At 38.4% G+C, this 25,005-nt stretch overlaps 3 protein-coding genes across 5 annotated transcripts; all 3 read right to left on the bottom strand.

Annotated features, from left to right (window-relative positions):
• Window positions 1–264: 264 nt before the first annotated feature.
• Window positions 265–5,212, bottom strand: LOC139776386 (rab-like protein 6). Of its 2 annotated transcripts, none has more exons than XM_071712976.1 (6): window positions 4,889–5,212; window positions 4,210–4,414; window positions 3,611–4,101; window positions 2,353–3,158; window positions 1,475–1,979; window positions 265–1,354 (listed from the first exon to the last, which is right to left on the bottom strand). In XM_071712976.1, exons 2-6 carry the CDS (start codon window positions 4,334–4,336, stop codon window positions 1,157–1,159), a joined length of 2,127 nt encoding a protein of 708 aa, XP_071569077.1. In that variant the 5' UTR covers window positions 4,337–4,414; window positions 4,889–5,212; the 3' UTR covers window positions 265–1,156. The 2 variants fall into 2 exon arrangements, with proteins under 2 accessions (XP_071569077.1, XP_071569078.1); XM_071712977.1 differs by having other exon boundaries at window positions 4,210–4,387.
• A 343-nt stretch (window positions 5,213–5,555) lies between these two features.
• Window positions 5,556–9,374, bottom strand: Smyd3 (SET and MYND domain containing, class 3). Of its 2 annotated transcripts, none has more exons than XM_071712981.1 (6): window positions 7,678–9,374; window positions 7,248–7,489; window positions 6,857–7,161; window positions 6,409–6,715; window positions 6,111–6,273; window positions 5,556–5,831 (listed from the first exon to the last, which is right to left on the bottom strand). In XM_071712981.1, the coding sequence occupies exons 1-6, from the start codon at window positions 7,923–7,925 to the stop codon at window positions 5,606–5,608; spliced, it is 1,491 nt and encodes a 496-aa protein (XP_071569082.1). In that variant the 5' UTR covers window positions 7,926–9,374; the 3' UTR covers window positions 5,556–5,605. The 2 variants fall into 2 exon arrangements, with proteins under 2 accessions (XP_071569082.1, XP_071569084.1); XM_071712983.1 differs by having other exon boundaries at window positions 6,409–6,688.
• A 298-nt stretch (window positions 9,375–9,672) lies between these two features.
• On the bottom strand, window positions 9,673–13,513 carry Surf4 (Surfeit locus protein 4). Its single transcript, XM_071712986.1, has 3 exons — window positions 13,337–13,513; window positions 11,681–12,355; window positions 9,673–11,268 (listed from the first exon to the last, which is right to left on the bottom strand). The coding sequence occupies exons 1-3, from the start codon at window positions 13,385–13,387 to the stop codon at window positions 11,182–11,184; spliced, it is 813 nt and encodes a 270-aa protein (XP_071569087.1). The 5' UTR covers window positions 13,388–13,513; the 3' UTR covers window positions 9,673–11,181.
• Window positions 13,514–25,005: the final 11,492 nt, after the last annotated feature.

The raw sequence follows: 25,005 nt of genomic DNA, 5'->3' as shown, positions 1-25,005 counted from the left end.
TTTTAAATTTGTTCTTTGCAGTTGCACTGCGTTACATTTTCTATTTAAAATGAAATAGATATATAATTATACTTTGGAGAAAAAAAGAAAAAAGAAAGTCAGCTATAAAAAATATATATTTTTTTTCACTGTTGAATTTTAAATATTGTTTCTCGCGTGCTCACTTGACGCCTTTCCTTTATTTATTCGAAAAATATAATTTTATAAAATTTATGTATGTATGTACATATAAAGCATGCTTTTATAGACAATATAAACAAAACATTTTATCTGTTTCATATACATTTATTAACATAAAGCTGCAATGATCATACATTGTTATGAAAAATACAACAATAACATAACATTCTTATATAGGATAACTTCTTTAAAAGAATTATATTCAACAAGGACAGAGGATATGTGTTAAGCTAAAGAGAAGATTTATAAAAATGATATCAACGATAAATATACATATAAATCTTAATGCGAGTGAACACAAATATTGAAAATAGAAGTTTAATAAATAATTTCGTAAATATGCCATTATAATGTCACGTAGACCGGTATTCATAGTCGGTTCTTATATTTAAGACCATCTTAAGTACAATCTTAAGATGTCATAAACTAATCACAGAGCCGTAGCACTTTAAAACATTACTTAAGACGGTCTCGAAATAAGATCAGACTATGAATACTGGCCGCAGTCGTCATATCACGTGATATCACGTACGGGGTAAAAGATATTCGCAATATTATATCCATTCACGCAACAAACTCATCGCCATATATGGATTTTTCAAATACTCGTTACAAATCGACAAACATTCAAGAAATGCAATATAAATAAGTGCAGGTTTGATCGCCGAGAAGCATATTCCTAATAAAATCACAATTTTTTTTATCGTGGCAGACTGAAATGCCGAACCCGGCTGAAATGTAGGTCAAAGTGGCTCAGAACGGACGTCTCGCCGAGTTTGCGGAAAATGAATATATTCTTTCGCAGATTAATAGATCGCAATCCCCGAAGTACATTATTTCTCTTTCGCGAAAAATCTTATTTCTCCGCTTTCGACCAGTTCGAGAGCGTAACATATATTACATTGGAGAGCGAAGACTTCTTCTTTTGGAAGATGCGTGGCTTTTAAAAATCGTTACTGATAATAATTCCGGAATGCTAAATCGCTTCGTAGGCCACATCAACGCCGATTCTCGTGACCGAGCCGTTCAAAAATTCCTCAAGCTCGTCTCGCTCTCGATCTTCCTTCGTTCGATGCGACGAGCGTTTCTTCTTCTTCTCGGTCTTCTCCGTTTTCTCTTTATCCTTATCCTTGTCTTTTGACTTTTTCTTTTTCCTCTTCTCCTTCTCATCTCCCTGGAATCGGTAAAAAATAAGTAATAAATCCGCAATTCAAAATCAATCATGATAATTGAGAAGAATACGTTCTCTAGTTCAACTAAGAATCTTTTATATGCCACTGTTAAAGACAATTACCTTCTCTTTGTGTTTCTTTTTTTCCTTCATCACCGGACTACTGGCATTGGAGCTCACCTGGCGCATACTAGTGTCATCGAGCAGCTCCAAATGAACATTGGAACTCGTCACGCTAACATCCAGACTCTTATCGCTCAATTCCAGTCTATCCTTCCTCGTACTAGTGCTACTCACATCTTCACCTCCTTCAGGACTTTGCCGCCATTTGGAATCTCGTCGTAACCAGTTATCAAAAGCGTCTGAGTTTATGTCTGATTGCTCATTCGGTTGCTCATATTCATTGGAGATACGCAATTCTTGCTCTATAGAGGAAACAGAGTCGCGTTTCGTGACTTGTATTGGCTTCTCGATATTTATCTCTGGGCCTGATAATGGTTCTAATTTGTGTTTTTGTTTGGACAGCGGATTCTCTGCTAATTTTGGCTGTACAGGAGAAACTACTTCTTCGATGGACGACAAGTCATCCTCATAACCGGCTACCAAAGGATTACCAGTCTCCACATCACTGTGTGAAAAAAATTATATTGTAATGTATTAATACTAGTTATAATTTTGATGATATATAAAATGGAAAATAATTCTTAGAAATTATTGTGTATTGATTGTATTTATAATATACTGAAGAATAGAAAGAATTATATTATTGAAAAAACTTTACAACGGATAGAAAATAACCATTGATATGCACGGGGAAAATAAAAAAGAAGGTAGATAGAAGAATTACAGATTTTGTTTTAATAATAACGATAATTTTAAACAGATTTCTTTTAATATTAATAGAAAGGTTTGATAATAATTTAATATCTTTAATTATTAAAATAAGTTTGTAAAAAGCAATTTGCTTTATAATTAGAAGCTATAGAAAGCTGTGCATTTACCTATCAGATTCTGCACCTTCTTGAGCTACAGGTACAGGATCTGGTTCTGGAGTGAGGGAGTTGGAGCTCATACTGCAGCCTTCCAAAAACGATTTGTCCAGCATTCCATCCGGCACGAAGTCTTCGACACTAGTCAACGGTGCGTTTAAACTAACATTTTTAATATTTGGCAGTTTCCCGTCTGTCTCGTCTTCCTTCTTATGACCGAAGATCTTGGACATAAGTGATGGCCGATTAAGCGAATCTCTTCTCTCGCCGTTGTTATTGGCAGATTCAGCCGGTTTAGCCGCTTCTATTTTAGCAGCGGAATTTTGCGAATTGGATGATGTCGAAATTTGTGACGTTTTCGTAGAATTAGATACGTTATCTGATGTGCTCGCCGTAGAACTCTCTTTTCTCGGTAACGATTTCATCTCTAAATTTTTCATCGGTATTGGAGTTCCGCCGCCGATCGGACCGGGCATCGAGGCTGATCTTTTGACTTCTCCAACAGCATTCGCGTTGGAAGGTGCAAGATGATAGTTGCTCATAGACGACGGAACATTTGAGACTAGATTACTGGCGGACACTGAATCGGCAAGGGCTCTTCTACGATTCACCAGATTGTCCAGGAATTTGTTGTAGTCAGCATCGTCGCTGTCCTGGAAGAGATCGAGCTCTTGGACAGTCAGACCCGTCTCTTCCTCGTTGGTCTCGAGCTGCTTTAGCAATGTCTCGCGTTGCAGCTGCAGGAACGGTAGATTAAAAAATTTGTGCAGCAGTTTTAGGCCGAAGCCATTTCGCATCGATGACTCCGCGTATCTCACCTGTAACAATTCATATAAATTCAGAATTAAGTGAACTGTTTTAGTTGGGATGGATTTGTGAATATTGCTCGATATAAGTTACATGGACCGATAAATTTTTTTCAAGATAAAATGATAAACTCGATAAAATCAAGTTAATAAAATATGATTTTATAAAATTTTCAATTCTCTCTCAATTATATACAGAATCCCTCAGCATTACTAAAACTTGTTAAAGTACGATATGGTTCTATATTTTAATAACATTTATTAAAATATTGAGAACTGTTAAATTGTGATAAGATGGCAATAATTTCTTAATTTTAAGAATTTTAGAAATTAAGAAATTATGATATAATAATTCCAATTAAATTCTTGCTGGACATGCTGATTCGAACTTTTTTTAGTTCACTACTGGGGAAACATCTGCGAGACACACAATAAATCATTATATTAATAAATAAATCAATTACTTGTGCAGTTCTCTCATGCAGCGAATCTATGAAGTACGTCACGTGATCCGCGGTGACGGTTCTGTGATGCGACATGTCGCAGTGGTTGCCGAGGACAATGACGGGTATGTGGCTAGGTATCTTCGGCAGCTCACGCTGTACGTAGTCGAACGTCCAGTTCTTCGTGATGTCCATCACGATAATGACGCCGTTGGTACCTTTGTAAACGTCGAGGAACTCGGCATCTAGAGCGGGTTCCTCGATCGCGTTTTCCGCGTTAGTCGGAGCGTTATCCATTTTCAGACCCTCCAACTTTCGCCGGCGTCTGCCGCGATCTACAACATCCCATACCTCCACTTTGACCACGTCGTCGGTGGCTTTGTAATTCCACTGTATACTCGCCACCTGTATCTCTTCCGTGGGTATATACTCTTCGATAAACTTTTGCCCCTGCAGTCTATAGAATAAACATGTCTTTCCTACATTCCTGTCCCCCTTTATTATTATTTTCACTAAAAATAATACGTAAAATTTGCATTACAACTGGTGTTCCATCGATCATCTACATCTAAAGCTGTTCTACATCATCATTCTAGCATCATCTACATACATGTACTTACTATTATATTGCACGCCTTTGGCGAACTTTCTCTGAAGATTCGTCGGCATGGATTGGTGGGCCGGTCTGAGAGACGCATTGCCGACTCCGTCAGACTTTCCGGCTAGTCTTTTAATGGCAGAAAACATCGTGCGATCTTTCCTCAAAGAAGCATCGGTTCAAGAAATTAACTTTGATGCCTAAAAAGGGGAATCAACCACAAACACCTGTAGAAAATGTATTAAAATAAATATTTAAAAAATATAGCAAAAATAACATAAAAATACTTACAAAATAGTAACATAAATATATCATATTTTTTATTGAATAAAAGACATGAAGACTGCACAATTTTCGTATTTAACGCGATTATTGGAGGACACTTCGTGGTTTACAACGCGAACTAAAAACATTGCGATAACGATAAAGAACTTGATTGCTCTACTTGACAATTATTACAGCGGTGACGAATTCTGTCCACCTCGTTACCACAAAACATATATCGTGTCCCCCTGGAACGGAGGGGGATAGGAGGTATGTAAGCATTGGAACAATTAAAGGCTCACGCATCCTCGCGTACGAGACCCGACACTTTAACCCAAATTGAATTTTTTTCACGGCATCGTCGGGAAAGTTCAACAAATCGCGCGGCCAGGATCATCCCGAGGATTCGTCAGAAATTCGGGTGAAATCGCACTTACCACATGTGTCGCACGCTCCGAACCCCGTGAACGAAGCCGGATCTCTGGATGCGACTCCGCTCTGAGACAGCTGTCATATGCAGCAGCTGTTCCTCTCTCTCTTTCTCGACGCCACAAAGTTGGCAGCGCCGACGATCGCTCTCGACGTGCCCCATTCATAAAAAATCGATCGTTGATAAACCCCCTCGCAGTAACAAAACCGCAGATCTTTCAAATTAATCTTCGAGTGCAATTTTCCTCTCGTTTTAAATATCATCTTCTCTTTACATCGCTAGAGCTAATTTTACTTTACATTTATTTATTTCATTTCAAACGCAAAGAAAAATGTGAAAAAATCTATACTATAATTATCGTCTCGAGTTCGATTTTTCGAGGAAAATATATTGATCGCTCTATTCTCGTATAACATTTTTATTTCTCTTTTCTTATATACCGTCCCAATTTTTTTTAAATTTAAATTTGATTATTTAAAATTACAATTTAAATAGATTTAAGCAATTTAAGATAATTAAATCATAGGCATGATATTACGAACAATATACAAAAAAATAAAAAAATTAATGCTTTAACAAATAAGCTATCTGTGCTCTCGGAAAAATGATAATAATCAGCATATGAGGGAAACAAGAGAAATATGTTGAGCTGGTCATCGAGCAATGCGTTGAGCTCGCGTTTAAAAAATAATTTATTACTAAAAATTACAAAAATATAAGATTGCTACGCGCCGTGAGTATCACTGTTCGACTCCATAACAGCTTGATAGAGCAAAGGTCTCAATTCCTCCCTCACCAAGGAGTGCTTATCACCGTGTGTTATCATTAACGCCATGCTCGCTTTGTTCAGCGCCTTGAGCGCTTCTTTCGGTTTTCCCAAGTGCAACTGCATCTTTCCCGTTGTGAGATATAGCAACCCTGTCAAAGGGTGTACTTCCCCGTAATACAATCTGAAAGACGAGCAATGATATACTCGACTTGGGATTATTAATTTTCTAACTTTCATTTATTAAAACCCGCCAGGGAGAATCGCTATTAGGCGATTATTTCGAATTAACTATTCTCAGCTAATTATAGCACGTGTACATTCTAACAACTTATTAGAATGTTGTAATAAATAAAATAAGCAAATATAAAAAATAAAAGACATTGAGATTAATATTTGAAAGTTAGAAAATGATTTGTGAATTATCTTATTATCTATATACGTTAAATAAATGATCACTCACAAATATCCTGGCATGAGTTCCTTGCCATAAAACTCCGCATCTTCCCAACACTCCAGATCCATAGCCGCAATATGAGCCATTTCTATAGTACGGACATGTTGTATATTAAACTTATGCATTACACCCTTCTGCTTCTTCAAACATATCTTACTAACGTCAAGATCTATTGCCATTAATAAGGAAATATCAAGGAAATTTTTATTATTGTATAGAACAAATGCATTGCGTCAAAATTTGATACATCTATTCAGATGAAAAAATATTATTAGATTTCTTAATGTGAATCTTAAAAGGATACAAGCCATAGTTTTCATTTTTTCCAAATGATGAGCGGTAAAGTCGACGACTTCCCGAAATGTCTCCTTAAATTCTACAGATATTTTGGTGTCGCACTTCTCGCATTTATCAGCTTCAACCGAACACGGCGAGTCGCACGATAAGTTCGGACATGCGGCCGCTTCGGCCATTGGTTCCTCTTTTTTACATCTTTCGCAATCACACCAGAAATAGTACGAACTGTGCAGCTCCTCGCGTCTGTCCTTATTAGAATTAAGTAAATCGACGTACGATATTCTTACCTGCGCAAAATAAAATTTATACAGATTCTGAAATGTAAAACATTTCCTAATTATATTAATCTGCTTTTAAATTATTAGTAAGACCAATTTCATTGAATTTTTGAGAGTCAGACTAAAAAGGTCAAATGTTTTTCGACTATTGGAGTTTGCGTCTTTGTCAATGCTTGCCTGTGACCAGTCCAAAGAGGGAAGATCCGTCAGTGTTCTGACGATGATGGTGGTCCCTTCGAAAACGGCGACCGCGTTAGGTTTGCAACTGTGATCCATCACAGATGCTCCCAGATAGATGCCAGCTCCAATGGTATTCATATTGACATCCAGGATATTGAAACAGTTAGTACATATCCTGCCATAAATACCCATCAGCTCCGCGATGTTGGGCATTAGTGTCTCATCGAGAAATTGGAGTAAAACTCCGTACAGCATGACGAAATGCTCTTGTCGCTTTGCGTCCACTTTTATGTCCGAATAATCTACAGTCCAGAGATGCAAGTTGATTATATATTCATGGTTCTTAATATCGTCTTTCTTAGGAAGATATGTACGAAAAAGTACTTACGGGACATTAGATCTTTGAATTTCCTAAAGTTTTTATCAGTGTAATAGCCCACTTCATCGGCTCCACCTTGATTGAGCTTGAAAATTATTCGCGCCATAAGTCTGGCTGCATCTGGCAACACTTTCGGCGATACCTTCTTCAGACGTGCACACTCTGCCTTGTGTATCGGCCACGATTCTTTCTGACAATTGCGGTCGCAGTAGTACACATACTGACAGCCCGAGCACTTTAACAATTTCCCGCTGCAATGATAAATCACATGAGGTACTCGTGAGGTACTTAAAGAGGTACTATGCAGTGTACGCTAAATGCATTCTTACTTGATAGTAATTTATCATACACAAAATTAATCCCATCCGAAATAATTTAAAATAATGTGATAGAAAATCATTAAATGGCAAATATCGCAATTTCACAAGCTGTTCTATACCTCTTCAAACAATTGTCACATCGAGTAGTCCTGTGCTTCGAGTTAAGAGTAAAGACGAATGGCTTGCCGGTCAAGATTGTTGTTCCTTTTTTTACTGTGTCGCCGCTCATTTTGCAAGCACAGGTGTAAATTATATTTACGGAACATTCGGTCTTTCGTAAACGTGAAGATTCTAAAACGCAATCTAACCTAACCTGACTCAAACTTTCGCTCGACGAGACGACGAGCGAAACACCGGTATTGTTCATAACCTCGAATTTTTAACATGTTGCATTTTTTGGTGCATTTTTCTTCAATAGATCATTCGTGGCGTAATATTTCATAATTGAAATAAAAATTATAACATTTATAACAATTATTTTTTATAAAGTTTTATAAAGTTACTTTAAAAATAGAAATGCATATTTAGTTTTGCAGATTTTTAATTCAACAGCTGTTTCTAGCAATTTGTACATAATGTACATCTTATCTTTTTAATTGTACTTTTTACGTTTTTTTCCATTAGGTCGTCCCATAAGTAATATTTTCATGTTGAATATCGTTTTTTGTCTTTTATATTGAATTATTTATTATTTAAAACATTAATTCGGATGAGCATCCCCTTAAATGAGAAATTAAAAACCAAGAATTTCGTGTCAAAAATATTCATTGGCTGGATTCGGGGAGCGCCCTATTAGCGCTATTTGTTTTATTCTATCCTTGTTTTACACCTGATGAGCGATAAAGATAGAACGATGCAATAGCGCTAATAGCGCGCTCCCCGAACGCAGCCATTATTTTAAAAAGTTTTAAATGAGAAATTGAAAACCAAGAATATTGTTGTAAGCAATAATTTAAAATTCTGGTACTTTTTTATTGCTTAAAATTATTTCCAAAATATGGGACATTATTTATGAGAAGACCTGATACAATTTTCTTCTCTCCTTCATTCCCGAAAATTTCAATGCGGCACTTGTATTAGGATCTTTTAAAATAGAAATGGGAAAGAAAGACTTTAAGTTTAATCTTTCAAATTCGTTATAGTTTTACTTAACATAAAACACAACTATATTCTCAGATATTGAAAACAGAAAATTGACAAGTACAAAAACTGTATATGGTTAAAAAAATAAGTCTAAATTATCAATAAAATATTTATATAATTTGTTAGAAATTTCGGGCTAACAAAAAGTAGTTGACTCAAATTTAAGCTCGTACCTCACATTTAATGCTAAACTTTCGCAACATTGAAAAGGTTTGTAAATAGATTTAATATAAAATGTATATGCATATGCATACATGCGTGTAAAATTTGAATTTAAATAATTTGTCATTCAACACACATTACATATAATTTTGTATAAAAATTACAGAAGCCGTATTCACAATATATAAGGGGACAATTATCATTGACATTTCATCGGTAATACTTATTCGATAAATTATGAGACGTGTCAATTGCTGTCAAACAAAATTGTTGAATTTTATATACATTTGTATAAAATATTTTACAATAAATTTTGCTACAAATTGACCCCAATAAATTAGCAATCTTCATAAAGATAATAAAATTTTAACAATTAATAGAGCGTAAAATAAGGTTCAGTAGGAAGGAACAATAGGATAAGACGGTTCTATCAAGATTATCCTTATATATATATATATATATATATATATATGTATATATATATATATATATATATCTGATAAAACATTTTTACCTTCGTAGGCAATGGTCGCATCGTTCGTCGCGCACCACCGATCTTACAACATAGGCAAATGGTTGTCCGTACAAAATAGTGGTACCTTTATTTACAGGTACTCGCTTACACCCTTGATTCTTGATTCTCATCTTTTCAGACTTCTTGGAGTTTTACCTTCTCGCCGGCTAGCCTTGTACAGTAAAAACGAGAAGGCGTTGCACTTTCCCTAGTAGCTTTATAGGACTGCGTCCTCCTTGCTTCTCTTTCTTCCCTCTCCTTGTTTCGCTGATGTAGAGAGAGGTTCGAACGCACGCTATTTTAAGATCGGTTTATTTTCGCATGACATATTATTGGAGCTACCTAATAATAACCCTTAACCTGCTGATTTCTCATTAACACAACCCGCTCTTTCTCTATTATATTTCACAATTAAAACAAGTTTGGAACACTTATTTACAGTCAATTAAGCTAAAAAGAAGGTTACAGTGAAACTAGAGTCAACGGGTTTCTTCTCCCCGGAAATTCGTAGATCTTCTGCAAGGGAAGCCTCAGAACTGAACTCCACCGATTTCGAAACTTGGCAGGATTTACAGAGAATGTTCCTCCGAATGTAATAATACCCCTATTTGGGTGCAGACGGTCAACCGTTTTCGAGATATTTTAATAATAAATGTAGTAGCGTCTTTAGTAGAGTTTATTAGGACTCTCACATATGAGTGGTGTAGTGGATATGGTAAGTGTCTTATAATTTGTAGACTTCATATATCATGACTATTTATATTACAATTTATATAATATAAATTTTTTATATCATATATTAAAATAATTTCTTTATATTAACAATTATTTTTGTCATAAAATATTATTATAATATAATAAAAAAATTAATTGAAATATAATAAAAAAATTAATTGATTAAACTCGAATATATACAAGTTATGAGGCAGTTATTATATCCACTACGCCATAAATACTCGTATGTGAAAGTGCTAATAAAAACTCTATTAAAGATTATTAAAATATCTCGAAAACAGTTGACCGTCTGTACCCAAATAAGGGTATCATTACATTCGGGGGAACTTTCTCTGCAAATCCTGCCAAGTTTCATCGAAATCGGTGGAGTTCAGTTCTGAGGCTTTCCTTGTTAGATTCGGGAAAGTGGAAGCATATATCCGATATTAAAATACAAGTTTTAAAACAATCGTTTCAGTTCGCAATTAAAATTAGGTAAATTTAAAATATATGGAAAAAAATACATTATCCACATCAGAGACGCAGCGTCGTATGTACAATGCCATTAACCGTCTTATATATCTTATATATCATCATATATGTGTATGTATGTATATGTATGTACTTTTTTCTTGTCTTTTCTTTCTAACTTTACTTTCTAAGGCCGGTACTCATAGTCCAATCTTATATTTAAGATCGTCTTAAAGTACTGTCTCGAGACGCTATACGATAATTTCATTGGCTGGATGAAGTCTTAATACTTTGACCAGACTTAAGATGATCTTAAATATTAAATCCCCTAGACTATGAATACCGGCCTAAAATATGGATAGTTTTACTGATCATCTCGAAGTCTTTCGAGTATTTTGTCGTAATGTTAAAATATAAAACTCGATTAACCGATTAGTCAAAATAATCGCTCTGGATTGGTGATATCCATGCATTGGTTTTCTTGTTGTTCGACGTACAATTCGCTTAAAATTTCTTTGAGCGCATACGGGGGCGAAGATGGGAGACATGATAATTCGCTTTAACTTTCGTGACAACAACCCAATGACGCATACATCCTTCATATCTTTAAAAATTATTTCTACCATTCTTTCTTATGTTCGTCCATCGATACACCGCCTGGACCTAGAGAGACTATCATCAGAAGGCCACCGATGACTGATAGTGTCTGGAATGAAATACAAATGTATGAGAATGCTAGAATATTTGCGTAGAAGATGAGATTAAACATTAGAATTATATCAAACCCCAAGCTCAACTTATATCGAATCATATTAAAATTACAATTTTTCCAAAATTAAACAATATAATTAGAATCTAGATTCAAAATAATTAAAATTAACTCTTTCTTTACAATTTCTGCAATTAGCAATTTTCTTCTTACATAAAAATTAATAATCTATTTTAAATTTAACTAATAGTTCTTAAGTTTTTCTTTCACTCTGCACTGTAAATAAAATATTAAAAAAACTAATTTCTTTGTATTTTGTTGTAATAAATTTTAATATAATAAAAGAGTATATTTGAGATACTTTCCAATCATGAATAAATGTGGAATTAGTAAAATCAGAGAAACTTACCTGGAAGAAGTCGTATTTGAGGAAATCCCTGAGTGGCTTGTAATCGGGAATGGACCACCACGCGTTATGGTAGAAGTTCAATGCGGTCAGTAAACAGACGAGTAGCAACGCGCTCAGCTTAGTCTTGTAGCCGACTGTCACTAGCACCATCAGGATGCTGCCAACGATATCTTGAAGTATTTGCAAGAATGATATTTCGAAGCGGATCAGCGTGATGAACATGAACGCCAACAGTATTCGACCGGCTAATTGTAGTAAGTTCTTAGGTTTGTTGTCGCCGAGACTAGGAACGCCGGCGAACAGCGATCTACCCTCGACTCGGGACTCAGCCAATACCAGCAGGAGCGCGCCTATCAGCGCCAAATTCCTGAACAAGAATTGCATGTCCCACAAAATGCTGTAGGCGATAGTCTGTAGGATCACGATGAAGAACAGGACTCCGCAGGCTATGCTGACTCGCCATCTGCCAATCACCATGACACATCCACCGAGCTGTCCCATAAGATTTACCAGGACGAAGATAGTAGCCAGGAATTTCCCGCAGCCCCAGGAAGCGTCCATATATTCTCGTTGCTCGCTCCATTGGAACCACATTCGTAAACCGTCTTCTAGGAATGTAGCGATAAGGCACAGTCGTGCCATCGTTGGAAGCACGTGCTTGCCATTACGAATTACCTATCGCAACAGATAAATAAATATCTTAATACATGCTTTAATCACTTAATTCAATTGAATAAAAAGATTGCGTCAAGGAATGGACATGATTTGTAGAATTTTGTTGGAAGCTCCTAGTCTGGCGTCTCAAAAGTTACATTTTTATGAGCCGCAGATTTCTCTAGAAATTTTACAGCTTGTCTTCCGTTATCAAGTCTTACGTTACTGTTTGATACGGATTATCTTTCTTACACAGACTATGGATCATCTTTCTGCTCGAAACTTGCCGATCAGAAAATATGTCACATTGTTGTGCACAGGTATAAAAAGTAGGTCTGTGAAAGTGCATCAGCAAGATCCATATGTCCACTGCGGTTCATTGTACATAAACATTCAGGTAAAATGTAATATTTTCATTTTATACGCTTGTAATATTTCCATCAATAAAACTCGCTCGATTATCATTTCATACGAAGCAAATTACAAAACAACAGATGATAAGAGCGATATATCAGCGAAAAATCCAGAGTCATCACTCTACACATGTGCAATCGTAAAAAATACTTAACTCAGATTTGAAAATCTGTCCGTATCAAACGAGTGTAGCTATACAGGGTGACCGGTAAGAGAGAAAGAGAGACGCAAAAACTTGTGCCGCAGCCTGATCGTCGGCGACTCGCGTATCCTCGCCCCCCCGGGTGACATCGGAATTCACCTGTGGAATTCATAACCTAGGCAAATCGTGCGGTCGCCTTTTAATCGCGGCCGTACGATGCGCGGAACGCGATCACGAGGGCGAGGAGTACGAATTTTGCGCGTGTGAAAATATGGAAAAATACGCGCGACGAGAACGATGACGTTGACAGGAAGCGCGGCTCGTTCTCCCGCAGGACCAGACTCTCTTCCGTTTCTCTTTCTCGCGCACGGGGTCCACCCCGTCTCGGGATCGGGATCGCGAGAGTCGTCGTGACAGCTGAGCGCTCGAGGGAACGTAAAATTCACCTGGTCGGCGATCTCCTCCGCCCTCGAAAGCACCTCCTGCGAGATCACCATCTTTCAAAACCGAACGGCGCACCGTCTTTCAAAAACCGAAAAAATCTACCCATGCACACACCGACGTACACACGTGCGCGCACGCAAGTGGCACGCAGGCACGGCTCGGCTCCGACGCGGAGCGGCGCGGGCAGCCACGGGGCACGGTGGCCATGGCGCGCGGGGAGCGCGGGGTTGCGCGGCGACGGCGAGTGGTGGGGGCGCCGGGCGCCGGGCGCGCTCGGTGGCGCCCCTGCGCGCACCCGAAAGTGTGATGTGGAGATCGGCTGCGCGCGCATCGCTTCCGGCGTACGTGGTCGTCGCAGAGTCGACGGCGCCGTCATCGCCGCTCTCGCCGTCGAATTTGATTCGCGCGCCAAGAACGCGGGGGACGCGCGACTCGGAGCAGTCGCAGCCTTCCGCGGCTTCCGCGCCGGCTTCCTCCTCGTCGAGAGCGAGGAATTTCAGAGAATTTTCACCCTGTACGTATTCATTTCGTACATATTACTTATTTGTATGTCGGGGAGAGTTGTATATATTTGAATAAACTATATATATTCTGAATTCTACTTATATATATTACGTATCCTGAGGTTATCATTTTCGTGTATCTGGAGATTATATCGCGTTTTCTCATTTTATTCGGATATAATATTCGTTCGGCTCCCTCAAATTTCTTTGTAACATCGCGAAATACTTATCCTTTCCTACTTCGCGACTAAGTTCACGCCGCTTCGATATTTCGAGAATCGCAAACATCGCGTAGATTTGGAATGGCGAATAGCGATCAGGTTGCGAGGTACGGATCGTAGAATCGCGTTCGAGCGCGTTTCGGGTTCCGGTGTGTTTCTCGCGATCGTTATCGTCGTGACTCTTTCTATCCGAGTGTCTCGTCGAGGGTCGGATGTTCGTTGTAACGCGTTGAATCCGATGGGACCGGTTGGCGGACGCGAAAACTATTATATCCAGGATCATGGATCCCTTCAGAGGTATCTCGCCGACGCGACGCTGAGACTAATGAAATTCGACCTTTCTAATCATCCGATATATATGTATCTAAAAGCTCATTTTATGTACAGGGAATGTGGAGAACGCAGTGGGAGATAAGCGGAAAGTCGACGCAACGTGAAAGAGAACGGGAATTCATATTGTCGTCTGGAACGTCGGGAAGAATCGCCAACGTTCCGCCATGATTGCTACTTGCTCTCCGTCGATAAGTACAACTTGTCTTCCGCCGGTAAGTACCACTCATTTTTTATCGGTACCGCTGTCCGCAGTACTGTCCGCTGCACTAGATGGCAGCATTATGTATTTATAAATTCGATGTTTACAATATTGCTTCGGCAGTATTGGCAGTATCCAGTATATATTAAAATTGGAACGATACGGAGCGAGTAGTCTTGCGACTACGAAATAGAAAATGTATGTAAAATCTTTGTGAAAAGAATTAATATACAATCGCAGGGTATATTCTTCAAAAAGTTGATAGATTATAATAACGCTTATCTTGGAGTTCTTCTTTCAATTGTCTGTCAATGTCCCTTACAGAAATTTAATACTGTAAGTCAGTGTAAAGTGATTATTTGGCTAGTGATTAATTATTTTGAGTATTAAAAGCATTAAAAACAGTGCTTTTAATATTCAAAATAAATAATTAATCACTAGCCAAATAATCACTTAGGGCCGGTTGTTCCAACCTGTTGGTAAGCTAACTAATAGTTAAATCATATGTCTATCTTTGTTTAATGTAAAAGATAAACAAAGACATATATATGATTTAACTGTTAGTTAGTTTACCAACAGCTAGGTTGGAACAACCGGCCCTTATGGTGCTTGTCCACCTGCGAGTAAAAACTCTCGAGAGTAGCTCTCCAGAGTGATTTTCGTAAATGGAGAGTACCTTTAGGTACTCTCAGGAGTATGTCCATGTGCGAGAATCACTCTCGAGAGCTACTATCGAGAGTTTTTACTCGCAGGTGGACAAGCACCATTACAGTATTAAATTTCTGCAAGGGGTATTTATTAGATTAAATAAAAAGAGTTGCTGTGTATATTATTTATCTGATAGATAATATGTAGCAACTTTTTTTAAATTTAATCTTGAAAAAGCCTTGAATTCTTTTTAAAATTTGGAGCACATACATTTTGTTACATTATATTTATCATCTTCCGTTTATAAATTTTCCATCAAGAAACAGTATGCATATAACTATACAGAACTTGGCGAATCAATAAGTGTCTCATTTTCAATATTGTAATTGTTATATTGTAATCGAGACTAAATAACAAAATTTGACTTTAATTCGTTCTTCGCTTTATCGAAGGCAGAATATCTTCATCTAATTGCTACGATTCGTGAAATTTGCTCGGAGATCAAGAGTCACGTATTCGCTCATCTTAAACTCGATTTCCCTTAACGTCCCGCGAGAGATTTTCTTCGTGAATTGCGTCTCGACGAAATTTTCGCGAATGCACGAAGTCGACAAATGCGACCGTCGTCATTTTGTCTCGCGAGCGACGAAGCTCGACAGTTTTCGCTCCGAGATGCCGCTTCGCGATAGCCGCTATCTGCTACCGCGAATACGAATACGAATACCACGTGTATACGCCGCGTATATCAAGTTGTAATAGAGACGAGTAGGTTTACTATCGTCGCCCGCCGGTGCCGGGAGGCGCCGAGTTACTTGACTCCCTATCCTATTTGGGACTGGCCAGGAAAGGGAGCTGACGAGCCGAGGATCTGCCCGTTGATCTCGCTCGCATCTACGCGTTCTAAATGGCACACACAGGTAGTTTTCTAGTAACGCGGAAACTTTGCTAAACTTCCGCGTACGTACGCTTGTAACTTACGAAGCAAGCTCGTCGGATAAGTTTTACAACATCCCAATGGAAACTTTAATCGGAGAAGGAAAAAAGTGCCCCGACAGAGCGAACAAATCTTTTTTTCTCTTTTACAAAGATTTAACTTTTTTTTTGCAGGTGCTTATAAAGAGAAGCATCATGTATGTATTTATATCAATTCTCCAAAAAGTCGTGGAATAAATACTTTTTAATTAATAATAACTAATTTTAATTTGTAGAGATCGAGTCTCTATTTAGATCTTTAAATATTTTGCGTTGGACTATTTTCAGTTTATCGGCATTCACAGAGGTTTAATGTAATTATTATAATTACTTTATTATTTAATTTTAAGATTATTAATCTTGCGCTCAATTGTCATTAATCTTACACAATCAAGATGAAATTTATTTTAATGTTTTGAAAAGAAGGAACATTTAAAAAATACTGATTAAGTTTTACCCGTTTTGCAGCAATTTAACATTGATAGAAACGACTTTAGAAATTCTATTTTTACGTATTTATATCATTTTTCAAGAGGACGAATTTAGTGACCTGTTTAATATGAAGTATAACATCGTCATATATTTATATTTATTGACATTCATATTTTCATCCTAATTATCTTGTGTACATTCTGAGAAAAGCCAGCAACATCCGAGTCTAATTGTAAGATAAAGTATCTCGCACTGTGCCCGCAACGGTGACTTCTCGGACTTGTTTTCGCTTTCTTGGAAAGCCGCCGCGGGGTTGCAAGTGCATCCCTTCGCGCCGACCTCGTGGTCGGCGGTCGCGGTCGTATCGCCACACGGTACGGTCGAGACTTACGTAAGCCGAGGACCAAGCCGTGGTCGCATTCGTTCCTCGAAGCGTTCGTCGCAGCGGGAATCGAGCGACGAGAAACCCGGCTCTCTGCGTGTGCGCGCGCGAGGCTGTCTGGCGCCGCGCTGTCGCATCTCATACAGAGGATTGCTTTCGCACAGAGACACAGAGAGACGGTCGTCCTCTCGTGGGTGTCCGCACGAGGAGAGAGATAAATTAGGGGAAGGAGGAAAAAATCGGAACTATTAGCTATCTCGAAATAACGATGCTTAATAAGGCGCGCGTGCGTCGCCGCGCTATTATTTGGATATTTGCAATTGGCGTGTCTTGCCTTGGGCAGAACGATCCGCGACTCCGTTGATTATAATTTGACAAATGTTGATTAACGACTGAAAAAAGCATTTTATTATACATATAGGACAGGTGAGAGTAGTCATTATTCATTATTTTAGTTTAACTTTTATGGATGAATTCGAAGAATAAATAGAACGAATGGATTTGTCGCATATAAAGAGATTAGATTAGGAAATTAGATTATGATATATGTATATTGAAGCTAAGTTTGATGAAGATATATCTTATAATGTGACATTTTTTATTAGTAATAGTAATAGTTTTTTATTAGTAACAAGTAGAAATAATGTGGCTGATGGTACAGTTTTGAATTTCCGCGTGATTTACAAGTACCGAGGAAAATTTGAGTATTTAATTTCTAATTATGAATGGATTATTTCAATATTTAACATCGTAATAACTTCCTAATTAGTGCACTAATTAGAAACATACGAGAATGTCCCTGCAATGCCAAATGATACTCTACAGAAATCGTTTAAACATCAGGTTTCTCGAACAAATTGTTAATTAGAAAATGATAGTTGGAGTAGAAAATGACATTTCTTTTTGTTTTTGAGATTAAAATCTTCAATTTATATATATATATATATATATATATATATATATATAGATTAAACTGATTTAAATAATTTATAGGAGAGGAATCTCTCATAAATTAGATTAAATTTAATTTAATTGACTCCAAAGGGAAATTACATAAAATCTCGCAAATCAAGATTCAAGCTCTTGAGCTCTCGCAGAACTGGTTAGTCCGAAACGGCCGCCGCTGAATCACCACTTGACTCTTATTATTATTATTCTTTCACGAAGAACGATCACAGATGCCTCGCGCTATCGGCGCGATCGATGCTTACGCGGAAAAAGGGAATCGGTTTCCCGGACGTGTTTTCTTTTTCATTCGTGCGAGTCGATTCGGAGACGGAGCGCGGTCGATGGCGCGCATAATTGAATACCCTGGACTGGTTTGGACACCGTCGTCGTCCTCATCGCCGTTCCGTCGTTCCGTGAGGCACGATCCGCTGCTCTCTCCGGGTCCGGGCATAGCGATCGTTCCGCAGCATTCTCATGGGCTCCTCCTCGCCGTATCGTTGCGGCCGGTGTTGCATTAATTAAGCGCAGATGCCGATGCCTTGTCACCCGCCATTTGCCATTCGTATTCGCGTTTGTATTCGTCCGGCCGCAGCGGTCGGAACCTAATATACGACGGCGTGTAGAGGGTGTCTCGGAAATCGCGTCTCGCTACTGTCTAATGGATTTTCCCGAATAATCCGAACTGTATAAAGAACGAAAACGCAATCCATTACTCTGCGCGGTTTTCAACATTATATATCCTAATAATTTAAGTATTGCATTTAAGTGCGTAATAAAATACTTTAGACTGATTAGACATGTAATATGTCAACGAAAATGTTTTATTGAAAGAAATCCTATATATCAAAGTGGGATTTATTTGCAACCAAAGATTTCCAAATTTTTTTATTCATAATCCGGATTAAATGTGTTGATATCGATATAAATGATACTTTCTAGATTTTTTAATGTAGAGAATACGCAACTACAATACGCGCTTCTATCGAATACAATTGTATTCATGCAAATGCCCGTCACAGCAAGACGAATATACAGAATTTGCTATCCGATAAAAATGTAAATATAAATTGATCTACGGTTCTTTGAGCAATTTCAAGCCGATATATATTTCTAAGATTATTAACATATTTTAAAAATTTGTTTCTTAAAATTAAATATGTTTATTTCTTAAATTTATAAGTGATTCGAAATTTTTACGAGCCAAGTTTTAAGTTTGCAAATAATCGACTGTCATCTTCCTTGTGCAATTTCTCATGGGCTGCAGTTTAACGGAAGTTTAAATGCTGAGAAGTGCCGTTTAATTGCCGCTTGATGCTGAAAATAAAGAAGGCGCGAAAAAGATGACGTCCAATTAAACTTTCGCTAAAGAGAAATCGACGCCAAATTGATTAAGGAGTTCGCAGCTGGGAGAAAGCGCGATAATTCGCGGAAATTCCTAGATATTTTATAAACTTCAAGTTTTTTTAGGAAAAAGTGTTTATAAAAATATTATATCATATTTTTTTATCAGTCATCAATTATTAGTCATTTATTTAACGCAAAATGTAACATTGTTGTATTAATATTTATATTTTGATTTTAATTATTTTATTTATGTTTTTAAAAGAATCAAAAATATCTCGACTATAAAATGTAATTAAGTAAAATATTTTACTTACCGGAACGGTACATTTTAAAGTAATTATATGTATAGATATACTTGATTCTCATTATGTCATCTCACACGTAATACTTTAATTCGACATAACATATTTCTGCAGTTTTCAACATTATCCGATAACTTATAAACATAAATACATAAATCGCATAAAATATAGATAACAGAAAATTGCTCTAGAATTAAAGTATATCCAAAGATCGTCTCCACATTGCCCGGGGATTCCTAATAGATAGAAACTACCGCAATCCGAGGACACCCTGTACGTTATCGCGATTCGATTTGCCGCATTCGTAATCGTTCGCCTAATTCGGCCGTCCATCCCTGCGTGCGTGCGTGCGTGCGTGTATGCGCGTATGATCTTATGCGTGCACGCGTGCGAGCGAGCGGTCCTCTGCGTCCGATTCTTATGCGTGTGCGATGCGTGTGCGTCCGTGTACGGCGAATCGATCGGTATAGCCGGGGCTTTATTCGAGCTCGCGTTGCGAAACTGGTTATGTACTTAACGTGGAATAACCGTCGGAGACAGGTGTCCCGAACTCCTCTCTCGACGCCGACCATCACGAGATAGTCGGTCCGATCATCGATGGCAGCCTGGGAAGAAGATGCGGAAGGCCGCGTCGAGAACACGTAAACACACACGCACGCAGACCGCAGACTGCCGCGTTTTCTTTGCCCACAGCCCTGAAAGATAGCCCCGCGTTCTTGAATGTCACGATCGTCGCCGATAAAGAGATCAATCAGTCCCTCGCCTGAAAAAATTATCGCATATGCCGTGGGTTAAGAAGTTATCAATGGGGAGGCATGAATTAATTGATAGCAGGTTTCATATGAATCTTCTCATTTATGTGGGAGATTAATTTTAATTAACGGTTTTAAGAGTTAACGAGTGATATAATGACAGATGATAATAATCATTATTATCTCGACCTATTATTATCTCCTGTTGTAATCGTCCCGTAGTAATCAACTAATAATTTTCTTATTATGATAAATAAGGGATAAGTATGACATTTTGACACATAGACTTGTTAAAATTCCGAATGTTGTTAATATTCCTTGTTAGGAATAGATTCGGGCCTCGTAAGAAATTACGAGGCACGTTTCTTGTATAACGGAAAACAGAAGACAGATTTATTCCTTATGAGTACAAACTACTGTCTTAAACCTAATAGTGATTAAGAAATCTTCTATATATTTTATCTAGGGCCTTCCTAATAAAACTCTAGGTTCATAATTGCTTGTTTACAATCAGTGAAATTTCAACATCCCTCAATTCTAAAGAAAAAATAGCATGGAACCACGCGTCAGAAGTACCTATTTATGTTTTAAGTCCTTCAATTTTCGCCTAAATGCATATAAGAAATTCACATTAATCACTTGTTATTATACTTCTTCTCCGCTCTTTTATCGTATCTTCTTCTAATTTTTAGATATTTTTGTCGTTACGCCGGATCATTAATTGTTGTTAGATTACGTTGACGAGATCTATTTTCTGGAGGACGCAAAACGAGCGAGTTTGTCGTCATGATGAGGAGAAAGAGAGGAGGATTTGGATCATAGCTCGCGGATGCATGTATTTCGTATGCGTGTGTGTGGGTGTAATATGTAGGTGTATGTGTGGTCGATACCGTGGCGTCCGTGGCTGGTTGTGCGAGTCGTCTGGTCAGCTGGCGCCAGGACCATGACAGCTTCCTACCAGAGCGCACTTCGCCTCATTAATCTTGCTTTATAGCCGCTGTTGCACCTAAGTCCCTCGTTCTCTCGGTTCCTCCTCAGCGCTCTTCTTCGCGATTTCTCTCGGCGCGATGGGCGCTTCGTGCCGGTCAATCCGCCGTTTAAAACAGCTTTAAGTCGAATTCCTAAGTCGAATCATGAAAAAGACCCTGTATTGTGACTCTGTCACGATACAAATCTCGAAAGAAAATTTAAAATAACAATATTCGGTAAAGAATAAACGAAAATATTCGATGTCTTGCGAGTTTTATCGAAAGATATATAATGAAGATGTATGTACAATATACATATATGCGTCACGTGTGTATATTACACGATATAAAAATTTAACGGAGAATAATAACAAACTTTCTTTAAAACTTATCTTAAAATTAAACTTAAAATTTGTGAAAGTAAATTTGCAGAGTCCAAAATTAGATTGAAAATCTCTAAACTGTTACTCGGATTATTATACACGGATCGTATTATCAATAATGTTATCAAAAATTCATCTTTGTTCTCGTTCGTGTTCTCTAAAATAATTCCACATGTTTAAAAATTGTTTAAGTAATGAACACTATTGCATTTGCGGCGAAATATGATAAAAATGATCAAAATGTGCCAGTGCAAGAATCGCTAATGCGCCAGTAAACAAGTGCTCAAACTCTGCAATGTGTTCTGTTTCAAAATGATAGAGCAATCTTTGTTAACGAAACGTTGAAATTGATCTAGCCGATATATGAGCGTATCGAGCGAACATTAAAAAGCTTGCGAAGGCTACTTTTAGTCGAATCGTATTAGGAATGCAAACAGTATCCTCTCTAATTCTTTTGTAACGAAATTATTTCTCATACACATTTTTGTTCTTTCCTAATTAAATAAATTATTTAACACAAAACACAATGCACACACCAACACCCATTAAGAAATATATGTCTACAATGTAATATTAAAAATTATATATTTCAATTAAAACTAATGTTATTAATATACTAATTGTGTAACGAGAGAGAAAGAGGGGGAAAGAAGAAGAAAGAGAGGAGTGGAACATTTATGATCAAGGCAAGCAGGATCGTCCAGGAGATGTGTCTCTTCTTTTTCTTTTATAACAGGACCGGCAATTATTATTAGCTATTACGTTTTCTCTCATCATTTTATGATTTTCAATATTAAGTATTTTAGTCATTTCACGTCAAATTAAAGAAAATGTATGAACGATAAAGGAACCGGGAACGACGGAACGCCCGTGACATAAAGTCGAACATAACCGTTCAAGACGAGCGCCCTTTTATCCCTTTTCAAGTCAGGTATGCACTGAGCCAATTACTATACTCGCGCTATGTGTGTAACCGTCGAAAATTAAGTAATGCTTATGAAGGCGGATAAATGCACCTGCGCCTGCCTCTTAGCAGGTGCGTACCCACGGTTCGGTTCGGGCTTTTCGGGCCCTCACCCGAAAATAAGAGGCGTGGATCCGGATCGCGTGTCCTTGCGCTGCAAACGCATAATCAGCCTCGCGGTGCGTGCACGCATGTAGCCTTGCGGTTCTCATTGTTGCTATACGCTTCCGCAAAATAGCATCTCGTGACCTTTATCTTTCGTAGCGACGATAGTAATTGACGACGGCAGATTGTCACCGCCACTTAACTTGCTATTTCTAATTCCTTACAAATTTAGAATCTTTTTTCACAATTTTTGCAACGCATATAGATAAAGAGAGTTATATTCACCTAGAACACCAGTCAGAAAACGCAAACAATCTTATCTCAAATTTCATTCGAAACGTCCGCGAAATGTCTAAGATACTTGATACTTGAGAACGATATGTTCGCGAGAAGGTCGAGGAACGTAAGGGACATTCGTAGCGTGAGAGAGGATTGAAAGAGAAGAGAGGAGAGCCCGTATCGCGATGTTGTGTTTCGAGCACCTGCTCGCTCGCCCGGTCGGCATTCTTTCGCTTCATCTGCAGGCAACGAAACTGCCATCCGTGAATCGCGCATAGAGATGCTCTAATTGCAAATGGAAGTCAAGTGGAAGTCATAAATAGTACCTCTCGCGAGACTCCGGTGGCGTCAAAATCGATTAACGCTTAAATCGATTTCCTCTCTTCCGCTCGCACTATAGACAAGTGTTATCTAGTACGGTCTACAAGGAACATGTTTCATGTACCTTTTCCATGTATTTATTTTTATCTGTAATGGGACTACATCCCTGTAATTAACTAATCAAGATTGTTGCTGTAACTCGTCGCTTTTCAAACGCGAGAATCGTGCCTTTTAAAAACGTTTGCTCTTGCTCGATTGCCCTTTTTCCTTCCTTTAAGAAAAACGCTGTTCGATATATCCATAATCGATTGATGCGGCACACTTTTACTTCGGGCAGATTAATTAAATCTTCTATTAGGTTTGGGTCAGCTAACCCAATGGGTACAACTAATACCATACAACAAATAGAAGATGAATCAGAATAAAACGCGATCCAATTTTTATTTAATCTTTAATTTATTAGCTGTTATATTAGGATCAATTAACTCGATGCTTAAATGGCGGAGTAGGTACAGAACGGAATCCGATATATTCTGAGTACTCGCTTCATTTCGAAGTTGTACGATAATGCAAATACTTTTGTGAGGCCCGAATTCATCCGTGCGCGCAAATAATACGATCATTTAAATATTTGCATACCCGGTTGCTTCTTCTGTTCTGTACTCCCGCGTGCGTATCTCGTTGCTCACGCATCTTTCTTACACTGCCGCCTCTCGCCCCTGCGGCTCAATGTACCCTCCGCGTCAACTTCCCCAGGTTGCTTCCCTAACGCCTGTGTTACACGTGCAACTCGTGGCGATTCCGGCCGACACGGCGAGCGTGCACACGTGTGTTACATGCGTATGTGATGCTGCCGCCCGTGGCGTAGCGCGGCGAGTAAAACCGCACGCTCGTTTTTCGAGGCAGGTAGCCGAACGGCCGAGCGCGAGAACGTCATCGCCACCTGCCGCATCTCCGGATAATGGTGGAAGGAGGCGCGGATCGCGAAAGACGGGCGAGAGGCGACGGCAGCGCAAGAGAATTATTATTTTTTCAAGCAATTTGCCCTTATGCTAAACAGCTGCCGAACCGGACACGGCCCGAACGCGCCTCGCGCCGATCCGTCGCTAATAATCCGACTGTCACATCGAATTACAAAAGGATAATTAAATAGAATCGAAGAATTATAACGCAAAAGCTATATACATGCAGGAGATACAATTCTTCCGCACTTTAACATCTCGAATTCCTCTCCTTGCAACAATTAAAAAATATATTTGCATGATCTCTACAAAATGTTAAGTGCTATTGCAGCGCATCGAGTTCTATTCAGATCCGTCCGATTTTAATAATTTTTCAAAAATTCTACGAAAAGCGCCGGAAGGACACAACAAAATATTTGAGATTAATAGATAAAGGAAGTGTCGCAACTTAAAGAATGCTGTGATTGCCGCAAATAGAGCGGCGCAAAACTAACGCAGTTTCGCGAGTGCATACGTACCGAACTCGTCGTGTCCCGTGTATCGTGCAGTGGCAAGTAACACAATTGGATTGTTGGCCGATATCGTTATCTTTTGTGGGCCAGATGTGCGCATTCGCTCGGGGAACACCCCCGCGTCATCGTGCCGACGCCGAC

This window comes from Temnothorax nylanderi, unplaced genomic scaffold, assembly GCF_030848795.1.
Source record: "Temnothorax nylanderi isolate EJ_2023f unplaced genomic scaffold, tnyl_v1.0 TNYL_tig0118_pilon, whole genome shotgun sequence".
In the NCBI taxonomy this organism is placed as follows: Eukaryota; Metazoa; Arthropoda; class Insecta; order Hymenoptera; family Formicidae; genus Temnothorax; species Temnothorax nylanderi.
This window is presented reverse-complemented; position numbering and strand designations above follow the sequence as displayed.